The sequence below is a fragment of the Gasterosteus aculeatus genome, chromosome X, assembly GCF_964276395.1.
Source record: "Gasterosteus aculeatus chromosome X, fGasAcu3.hap1.1, whole genome shotgun sequence".
Classification (NCBI taxonomy): domain Eukaryota; kingdom Metazoa; phylum Chordata; class Actinopteri; order Perciformes; family Gasterosteidae; genus Gasterosteus; species Gasterosteus aculeatus.
The window spans coordinates 16,956,301-16,967,314 of NC_135698.1; the positions used below are offsets into that span (position 1 = coordinate 16,956,301).

The following is an 11,014-nucleotide window of genomic DNA, read 5'->3' on the forward strand; positions in this document are numbered from 1 at the left end:
GACAGAGAAGAAGAAAGTGTGCAGAACAAAGAGGGTATCTCTGGTTCTGCTGCTTCCATTTAAATCTGTTAAAAACTGTCCATCAACTCCATTTTTTTGATTATTAAATAATCAGATCATAATTCTTACTTGCCCAGAACTCAAAGACATTCAGAAGACTGAGATATGAAACGATGGAGAAGCTGGAAGCAGCAGATGTGTTTGTTTTTTCATGATGAAAATGAAGTGAGTTCCAGCATGAAAAGGTGCTGATGAGAGATGAAAGGAGAGGAGAGATTTAAAATGCAGGAGGTTTGTGATAAAAGTGATCGTTTCTCCTCTCATCGCTCACAACACATTCTTTCTAGGAAGTAGGAATATTTAAAACAGTTCACAGTGAAGAAACCGACGTCTCTGGAAAACCTCCGAGTGACGTGAGGAATAATTACCTCTCTAAACCCACAGACCCGGAGCGCCGTCAGAAAAATAAAGAAGGGTTTTGAAGAAGCAAAGAAAAGAGAAAAGGTGTCAGTGTTATGAAAAAGAAGCTGTCAGGACATTGTCTTTGAACCTGATCAGAGACATCATTTACTCACATAACACAGGAGACGAGACAAAGGGAGCAGGACTCCTCCATCTGTCTCTGCACCCGCCTCCGCCTTCGCCTCCGTGAAGGCCGGGACCCCGCCACTGGACTCCCCCGCTGCCTCCTCGCTGGCTGTATGAAGGTCCTTGTCCGGATTCTGCTACTGTTTCTGGCAATGGTACTGGACCTGGTCCTGTATTAGTTTCTGGTCCCGGCATCTGGTACTGGTCTTTTACCTGATCCTGATCCTGTATTGGGTCCGAGTCCTGTATCTGGTCCAGGTGGGCAAAGGTGTTTCCCTGATTCTGGACTCTTTCCATTTTCTGAGGTGAAGCTTGGTAAAATCAAATCAAAAACAAGAATACTTTACAATCTAAACAAATCAAAGTTGAAAGAATGAGTCTTAGTAATGTGTTTTCAGTGTTATTAACAGATTATTAAGACTGTTCATTTGTCTAATTGTCCAATGTATTCACCCCCCTCAATGACAAATTCTTGCTCCACCATACTTGGAAATAAATGGTTCTGTTTCTTATTCTGATTTTGATTAATAATAGTAACAATCACACAGAGTTGGTAACAAAGTAGGCCAGATAAAACATGTTTATTCGTTGAGTCTAATCATGAAAGATCCTCAATTCCACTTTAAAAGTTCAATTCCACTGTAAAAACAGACCTTTATTTTGAAAATCCATTCTTAAACATCCGCTCACCTCTGGTTCTGAGTAATACAAATATTCCCTCTACAGTCTAAACACAATCACCTCTGGCCCTGGACCTGATTCCAGCCCAGGCTCTGCTGAGTTTGTGACAAATCCTCAACTGAAGCCCTGCTACATCCTGCTGGATTCTGGTCTGCTCTCTGACCCTCTAGCAGGTCCGGAGGTGGAACTTGAGCTTGATCCTGGTCTCGACGAGAGAGAAAATCCAGTTTGGTAATCTGACGATCCTGGTGTCTGTACAAGTTAAGGTCTTGTATCGAATGCATATCTTCACCATTGGAGCACTGAAGCACGTCGTCCAGAGAAGATTCAGGTAAATCTTCCTCCATTGTATTGTGGTCTTCCTCAGTGTTCTTCATCTGCAGTCTTGCTACATAGTCTTCTGTTCTGTTGTCTTCTTTCCTGTCTTTTCTACTGTGTTTCTATTATAAAGATAATAAAGTTATCCACCCTTTGATGCAGCCTGGATGTTGCCTGTGATTATTGATTATTTATTTGTTATTGATTATTGTGACAGTAAAGGGTTGTTTCTGGTAGAATAGAATAACTTCTGTCCCTGTGAATTCTCTGCACGTCTCGATGTCCCACAGGTGTTAATTACAGACAACGTGGATCGCATTTAATGCGATTTTCCAATCAGTTACACATATCGTCTTTCGGGGACCTCCGGACATTCGTGCTAAGCTAACTCACAAGCTACCAAACGAGCGCTCCATTTATCTGGAAACCTTCACAAAAAAGGAGGAGAACATCTTCCTAAACATTCTACTTTGCTAATTGTTAACATTGGTTTTTGATATGATGAAATTATCTGCTTCTGCTTTGCCCTCCCGGCGGTCTCAACTTCCTTGGAACAGGAGGAATAACCCTTTATCTGAAGTCTATACAAAATGCCTGGGAACACAGGAGAGCAGGATTCTGCAATGAAGACATGGAACAAAGACAGAACGAAGACAACAGGAACAAAGACCACATAAAGAGACTAAGTACCCGGCCAGGAGACCAGAGACAAAAATGTTTCAATACAGTGAGGAGGACAGGTGATTACAGTAAACACAATAGGACACTCCTACTTCTCCTCTTATCTTCCTCTTTTCCTCCTCTCCCTCCTCCATCTCCTTCTCCTCTTCCTGCTCCATCCTCCTCTATCTTTCTCTTCCTCCTCCTCTCCATCCTCTTCCTTCTTCCTTCCCTGCTCCCTCCTCCTCTTATCTTCCTCATCTCCCCCTCCTTCTCTCCCTCCTCCTCCTCCTCTCCCTGCTTCCCCCTCTTCTTATCTTCCTCTACTTCCTCCTCCTCCTCTCCATTATCCTCCTCCTTACCTGCTCCCTCCTCCTCTTATCTTCCTCTCTCTCTTCCTCCTCCTCTCATCTCCCTCATCTCCTCTCCCTCTTCCACCCCATCCTCTCCTCCTTCTCTCCCTGCTCCCTCCTCCTCTTATCTCCCTCATCTCCTCTCCCTCTTCCTCCCCATCCTCCCCCTTCTCCTCTCCCGTCTCCCCCTCCTCTTATCTCCCTCATCTCCTCTCCCTCTTCCACCCCATCCTCTCCTCCTTCTCTCCCTGCTCCCTCCTCCTCTTATCTCCCTCATCTCCTCTCCCTCTTCCACCCCATCCTCTCCTCCTTCTCTCTTTGTACTCCTTCTCCTCTCCGTCCTCCGTTCTCTAACCCCCCCCCCCCCCCCCCCCCCCCCCCACACCCCTCCCTCCCCCATCCCGTCTCCCGTAGTTGCCCGCCTTGTCTGTCCGGTGTGAGTTGGTCCGTGCGTAATACTCTGCGCGCTGTCATGTCTTTTCGGGGTTTCATTTTCCCGCCGTCCGTGTCTCTTTCTCTGAGCCCGCCCTTCGGTACCGGAGTTCTGTTGGGACCAAGGCCGGAAGAGCTGGGTCGGTCCTCTTCGGGATCAGCCTTCGCTCCGTACTCCGGATCCGGGTCCTCTCCCGGTTTCAGCTCGCACCTCCCGTACGGCAGCTCCTTTGTGGTGAGTGACCGGAACGGGACCGGAACCCGGAGTAGATGGATCGGTCCGGAACTGGGACCAGGCCAGCTGCTCCGGGTCGGAGACTCACCCGAACACACTTCTGGTGCCTTTGAGGTTTACCTGGGAGCCGCTTGACGAGTTTTATCTTCGGACGTTTGGGTGAAAACATTTTTTTTTCTTTACTTACTTAAAAAAAATGAATCCAGGATATAACAAGGATTTAAATTAAATGAGAATGTATGTTAAAGTGAATTAAAGAATTAAAGAAAGTCATAAAAATAACGAAATGTGAATTTAAGAGAAACACAATAATAATAAAAATGATAATAATTGTAATGGGAATGATAATAATAATGACCTAATCCTTATTAATATTATTATCATTATTTTGTTAATAACAATGGAAATTATAATAATGATATTAGCTGAATTAAGGAATCTCACACCACAAATTAAAGCTGCACCAGTAACTTTCACTTACCAGTCACTTTAGATTTAATTAGATTTAATTGTTTTGGGTAATGGGTGAATAAATTATAAATAGACATTTAGTAAAATCTTTGTTTCTACAATAAATTTATTTTACTCTGAGGAATATAATAATAACAAATAACAAACTAACAAAACTGGAAGCTTTCTTTCTGGTTGTGGATTTACAGCTACTATTTTTAGATGAAATTCTATTTGTGTGTTTTAATGAAACCTTTATGTACCCGGAGTGTCCTTAACCGGATGAAGATGAAGATAGAGAGATTAAGATTAGGAATCAGAGGTGCACAAACAGCCATGAGGTCTCAGCCGTTCTCTTCTTCCGGTCTTTCAGAGTCCCGGTTACAATCCGTCCTCGGGGGTCTCGGGCTCTTTGGACTACCACCCGTCCACCACCCTTGGGGCCCTGGGGCCCTACGCCTACGGAGAACCCTCTTACCGGAAGAATGCCACGCGGGATGCCACAGCGACGCTGAAGGCCTGGCTCAATGAGCACCGGAAGAACCCCTACCCCACCAAGGGGGAGAAGATCATGCTGGCCATCATCACCAAGATGACGCTCACTCAGGTCTCCACCTGGTTCGCTAACGCACGCCGGAGGCTGAAGAAGGAGAACAAGGTGACCTGGACCCCCCGGAATAGGAGCGAGGACGAGGAGGAAGAGGACCACGTCGAGCTGGAGAGGAACGACGAAGACAAGGAGACCGTCAAGGTCAGCGAGGAGCCCGAGACTGGGAGCCAGGCCGGTGAGTGGGAGGAGTCAGATCAAATTGATCATATTGATTATTGATTAATATGTTAATTCATTTTTGAATTTGATTTATCGGTCGTTTGTCATTATATCAGAAAAAGATTCAACTTTTTATTGAAAAAACCCCAAATGATTTTATATTATTCGATCAATTAATGAACAATTAGTCTTAATAGTTTTATTTGGTTTCTGTGTTGTTATTTCTATTGATTATTGTTAATTAATCATCACAATACTGTAATCATCGGTGGCAGCCGTACGCATGTGTGTAGCTGCCCGTCTACCAGCCTCCGTAGGACCTCTTGTGTGTTGTGTGGTTGTTCGTTGTATAAGGGTGTATTTGTTTGTGTGTGTATCTTTGGGCGTGTTCACATGTGTACGTGTATTTATGTGTGTGTGTTCCTGCTGCACACATGTTCGTTGTGTGTGTGTTTATGTACAGTAGATGACCTATAATGTGTGTGGTTTTGCGTGTATGTTTAATTGTTTGTGTTTAATTGTGTGTATTTGTTTGTGTATAATCCTGCTGCTGACCTGTATGTATTCTATATCTGTATGTCTGTGTGTTCTTCTTCTTGAGGCAAGAAAAAAAGATGATTAATCATTACAGGTCATTTAGCTGACGCTTTTATCCAAAGTGACTTACAATGCATTTTTAACTCATCGCTTTTTTTTTTACATTTTGGCCCATTGAGCAATTAGGGGTTAGGGGTCTTGCTCAGGGACACAGTGCAGCCAGGGCTCGGACCGCCAACCTTGCGGTTCCCGGCATACCCTCTCTACTCCATGCGCCACCATCGACCCTAAACGTCAAATCCTAATCGTCTTCCAGAATATAGTAGGCCTTTTACCCTGAGGCCGGTGGGGAACTGCGTCTGGGGTAGAACCACCCGTCCAAGACTATGCCTCTCGATGGCCTCCGTTTGGCTGCACTTAGCCATGTGGGGCACTGCTCGCCGGCTGGGCCATCACACTGTGTGTTTGTGTGTTATCTGTGTTTTTGTGTGTGTTCCTGCTGCTGACCTATGTATTCTGTGTGTGTTTGGTGTGTGTTTATGTGTGTGTGTTTCTGCTGCTGACCTGTGTGTGAGTGTGTGTATCTCATCTACCAGCCTCTCTGGGGACCCCCTGCGTTTTGCTGTATCGTGAGGACAGCGGAAGCAGCAGTGACACGGACCGAAGCTTCACCGATCCAGACTTCAAGAACTCGGGGAACCAGAGGCTGGCCCTCGTCCCGGGCCCCGCTTCTACAGCTCACCCCCCCCAGACATCACCTATAGGGTCATTTGTAGGGCCACAGCAGGAGCATAAAGAACCCGTAGACTTGATTCGGGGATCAAACCCTAAACCCAAACTCTGGTCTCTGGCTGAGATCGCCACCTCTTCCGATAAGCAAAAAAGACCCAGTGACACATCTCAGACCCAGTTCCCACACAGCCCCGTCCTGGCCCGAAATCTCTACACCACCTCCTCCTTCCTCCCTAGGTACCCCGGCTTTGGCTCCCTGGGGGCCCCCCAGGGCGGCTCACACCTGAATGGATTACACCACACGATGCTGCAGAGGGCCGAGGCCGCGGCCAGAGCCTCAATAGTCCAGAACCATAACCTGCTGGACCTGCATGAGCTGAACAGAAGCTGAAACTCTTTTGTCTTTGCTGCTGGACTCATCCGGATATCAAAACTCTGACGCGAACGCTCAAGTACTGGAGAGGGTTTTATATGTTCATGAAACTGTCATGAATTAAAGGATAGTAAGACAGAACCAGATGTTACACTCTCATTCACCTAACACCGATGCTGAGGGAAACATGTGGATGAGCAGAATAAAATGGTCCAAAAATACAGACAATTAAAAGAACTATGTAGGGAGAGAACATTAGAGTTATCACATTTAATTAGAATTGTGACCTCAAATACCAATGTCATGATTAATAATGTGGATTCATATTTAAATGAATGGTTTTAAATTGTTTATCAAACATTTTAATTAATTTTGACATCAGCTTACATTTATTGCCAATTGCAAACTCTATATATATATATACAGTATATATATGGATTAATTGGAAAGATTATTAATTACCTAATGAAAATAAATAAATTAAAATTCATTTAAAGTTAATATCTGCTGGTTCCGGATATACAGTATCTACAAATGCATATAAACAGTATTTTACAGTAAAAGAACATGAGAAGTCATGTCAAAGGTGTTTTTCCTGTTCCTGCTGATTTTATTATTATATATGACGATCATATTCTAAAAACATCTTAGAGCACCATTTCAACAGAACTCAACGTCTCTTAAAAAGATTTTTGAAAGTGATAAAATTATTTTTTCAATTCTAAAAACATCACTGTGTTGTAAAATATGAAACCAGCAGCGTGGTGTTCACACAGGTTGAAACAACTTTTCCAGTCATTTAAAAGAGACTTCAAGGACTTACCCATAACCCGAGCGCTCACTGCTCATCTTCATTGTCCTGACGGCAGGCTAATGGCCCATTAGCCTGTTGGCTCGTTAGCTGATTCAAATCACATTTTAATAAAAACTCAAAATTTTAGTTTTTCTAAAATCAGTCTGGTGCGATGTGGACGATTGAATATCCTGATCCTGTAGAGCCCCAGGTTCAATGAGATAAGATAAAAAATAGCCTAATACAACTAACTTTGTTTTTTTAGGGAGGTGTTATGGTTATGGTCTTTTATAATTGTTGATGATGCTCACAACCAATAAATATTGTTATTTTTGTTTTTGCTTTTTGCTCCAACGGATTTTTGTTTTCACAACTGTCCCGAAAAAGTTTAAAACATTCCCACACTAAAAGTGTTGCACTTTCCTTCATCATCTGGTTGTCATTTGCATCATCTCATCTCATCTTCAACTGCTTATCCGGGGTCGGGTCGCGGGGCAGCAGCTCTGACTGGCGTTTCCAGGCCAGTGTAGAGATATAATATCTCCACCTAGTCCCGGGTCTTCTTCCCAGCTGGCAATGTCTGGAACACCCCCCTAGGGAGGTCTTTAAGACCTTTAGGATCTTATGAGCGGAGCAGTTCTTTATTTTCACGTCAGTATTAGTTTAGTTTAGCTTCTCTTTTGATTGAAATGTACTCCAGAAGAGTACTGGGGTATTATACAAAGCATTAATGCTTTAAATGTACTCTAGAGGAGTACACATAAAGTGTTTATATGTGGGACAATTTTCCTTGTCTACATTTAACTGGAATTATTAGTTTTATTTTCATATGTTATAATTAAAATATGTGATAATAAAATAAAAAACAGTCTTTTAATCCAAAGCTTTTTTATTACGTTATACATCTGATATCTAATGTCTTATATGAGTTTTCTAAATGTATTTTATATATTTTTTAGGAATTTTGTGTATTTTTTGTTCTTTAATAGTATTTAATATTTTGAAGTATTTTATTTGTTTTTATGTTGAAAATGGGCGGGACGTAGTTAAGGTGACATCAAGTATTTATATGTAGATGCTCAGAATGATCACATTTTATAAACTGTCATAATACGTCCTTATGAAAAGAAGCAAATCTTCAAGGATGACAGACCCCCCACCCTGCTTTCAGCAGCGTGTTACTACCAGATACACTGCCAAGGGGCCGGGCCGCCACCCCCCACTATAGGCTCACTCAAAAGTCAACATGCAGTGTCCCCAGAGAAGCTGGGAATTTGACCCGCTGGTCCTACAGCCTGACATTTACATTACATTACATGTCATTTAGCGGACGCTTTTATCCAAAGCAACTTACAATAACTGCATTTCAACCATCAGGGTACAAACCCAGAAGAACAAGAAAGTGCAATTTCATCAAATAAGCCGATTTACAACTTGCTATAGATAAGAGCCATTATAAGTTACTATTTGTTTAGTGATTTTTAGTCGAGGTAGAGTCTGAAGAGGTGTGTCTTCAGTCTGAAGATGTGAAGGCTCTCTGCGGTCCTGGTGTCTTCAGAGAGCTTGTTCCACCATTTCGGAGCAAGGACAGCAAAGAGTCGTGATCTAGTCGAGTGTTTTGCTCTCAGTGAGAGAGGGACGAGCAGTTTTGCAGATGCAGAGCGGAGAGTGCGGGTCGGGATGTCGGGTTTGACCATGTCCTGGATGTAAGCTGGACCCGATCCATTCACAGCATGGTACGGGAGCACCAATGTTTTGAACTGGATGCGGGCATCCACCGGTAGCCAGTGAAGAGAGTGAGGAGTGGAGTAGTGTGGGAGAATTTAGGAAGGTTAAAGACCAGTCGAGCTGCTGCATTCTGGATGAGCTGCAGAGGTCGAATGGCGGTGGCAGGGAGACCTGCCAGGAGGGAGTTGCAGTAGTCCAGGCGGGAGATGACAAGAGCCTGAATCAGTACCTGCGCTGAGTGATAACGGGACGTATTCTCCTGATGTTGTAGAGCGTGTATCTACAGGATCGCGTTGTCGCGGTGATGTTGGGAGTCAGGGAGAGTTGGCTGTCGATTGTTAAGCCGAGGTTCCTAGCGGTTATAGTGGGCGTTAACACGGAGTTGCCAAAGTTGACAGTCAAGTCCTGGGTCGGAGAGTCTTTTCCTGGAAAGAGAAGTAGTTCAGTCTTGTCAGGGTTGATTTTCAGATGGTGGGCGGACATTCACTGAGAGATGTCAGTCAGACAGGCAGAGATCCGTGCCGCCACCTGGGTGTCCGAGGGAGGGAAGGAGAGAATTAGTTGGGTGTCATCGGCATAACTGTGGTAGGAGAAGCCATGCGAGCAAATGACAGCGCCGAGAGAGTTGGTGTAGAGCGAGAAGAGAAGGGGACCCAGGACGGAACCCTGAGGAACTCCAGTAGTAAGAGGACAAGGTTCCAACACAGATCCTCGCCAGGTTACCCGGTAGGTGCGGCCGTCGAGGTAGGACGAGAGAAGGGAGAGAGCAGAGCCTGAGCCACCAAGTTCCTGAAGGGAGGAAATAAGGATCTGGTGGTTGACTGTGTCAAATGCAGCAGAGAGGTCCAGAAGGATGAGGACAGAGGAGAGAGAGGCGGCTCTAGCAGTGTGGAGTTGCTCTGAGACAGCAAGGAGAGCAGTCTCTGTGGAATGGCCTGCCTTGCAGCCTGACTGGTGGGGGTAAAGGAGGTTGCATTAGCAGGTTGGATAACGCCATGAACTAGGGTGTGTGTATCTGTCTGTGGTGTGTGTGCCTGTATGTTTGTGTATGTGTGGATGGGAGTATGTGTGTGTGTGGTGTCAGACTAAATGAATCTGGTAGAAAATGCATTTTTCTTTTTAAGGATTCTTGTACTTTTATACTTCTCCCCCTCCTCCCTAGCCCTCCCACCCCCTCCTCCTTCTCCTCCTCCTGGAGACAGATGGTGCCATTAGCTCTCCTTCCTCAGGTGATTCTCACTGTTTAATATCAAACAGCGGAAAGCTGCTCCTTATGTTTGAGTCGGTTTCCATGGAAACTGATTTTCAAGCTGATCACATGTAATGAATAACTATAATAAAACATCAATACAAATCTGGATCAAACCGATCACACAGGAAGAGAAAGATAATGATTTGATGTAAAGCGTTAATTACTTTTATCAACAAGTCTTCCAATTAACTAAATTACCCAAGTTAAGTTATAAGAGGATCACTTATATATAAATCCTTCATTATACAGATATTTATTTAGTTATTTAGTTCTTCAGTCTATATCTCAAAGCCACATATAGATTATTGATCTGCAGTAAGCATCAATAAGGGAAGACTGCAGATCCAAAGGTAGAACCCAAGAGACAATGGTAAGATACATAATAAGTATCAAGTTAACCTATAAACCATCAATAGAAGTTACACAATGTCTTAACAATAAGTCGTCCACATAAGCTATTCTATGATGTCATAACCATAACTCCTCCCCAGAAGACATTTTATGATGTAACTAGCTATTCTATGATGTCTTATATAAACAGCTTCCTCCAGCCACACACTGGTATCGAGGACGTCGCCCCCCCCGCAGGGCGACCTTCCCCACAGCAGACGGCTAAGGCCTCCTGCTCCACCTGAGTCAGCCAGATGCATGCTGGGAACAACATGTCAACAACATGATGTCAGAGTGCAAACATCAACACCTCCACAGTCTCTAACATTACTGATACCACCATGTACAAATATTATGTTATAGCTAAAGTACTAATACTAATACTCTGTTAGTTACTGTTCACGTAGATATGATCATTTATAGTGTTAACACACAGATGTATGACGTTAGTATTGATATTGAAAGCTCCGATGGGACCAGCAAACCAGTACATATGTAGAATAAATAAACAATAATATATATATATATATATATATATATATATATATATATATATATATATATATATACATACTAATATTTAGAACCAGTCAAAATTCACTGTAACATTTCTATCGGAAGATATTCAAGTGTATACTATTACTTATATTTAAAAGTGAACTCCCACTTTCCCCACTGCTGCTCACTTGTCTCCATCCAGAAGAAAATACCATCTTCATTGAC

The 11,014-nt window shown here is 43.5% G+C and overlaps 1 protein-coding gene across 1 annotated transcript; it reads left to right on the forward strand.

Annotated features, from left to right (window-relative positions):
- Positions 1 to 2,455: 2,455 nt before the first annotated feature.
- irx5b (iroquois homeobox 5b) lies at positions 2,456 to 7,798 on the forward strand. The gene is made up of 3 exons (XM_040163788.2): positions 2,456 to 3,267; positions 4,091 to 4,502; positions 5,620 to 7,798. Exons 1-3 carry the CDS (start codon positions 3,073 to 3,075, stop codon positions 6,144 to 6,146), a joined length of 1,134 nt encoding a protein of 377 aa, XP_040019722.2. The 5' UTR covers positions 2,456 to 3,072; the 3' UTR covers positions 6,147 to 7,798.
- The last annotated feature ends 3,216 nt before the right edge of the window (positions 7,799 to 11,014 follow it).

Bases quoted from the DNA above. Each gene is read 5' to 3' on its own strand.
- irx5b (XM_040163788.2), top strand. From the start codon at position 3,073: ATGTCTTTTCGGGGTTTCATTTTCCCGCCGTCCGTGTCTCTTTCTCTG. The intron at 3,268-4,090 runs GTGAGTGACCGG...CCGGTCTTTCAG, and splicing joins CGTACGGCAGCTCCTTTGTG to AGTCCCGGTTACAATCCGTC. The intron at 4,503-5,619 runs GTGAGTGGGAGG...CTCATCTACCAG, and splicing joins CGAGACTGGGAGCCAGGCCG to CCTCTCTGGGGACCCCCTGC.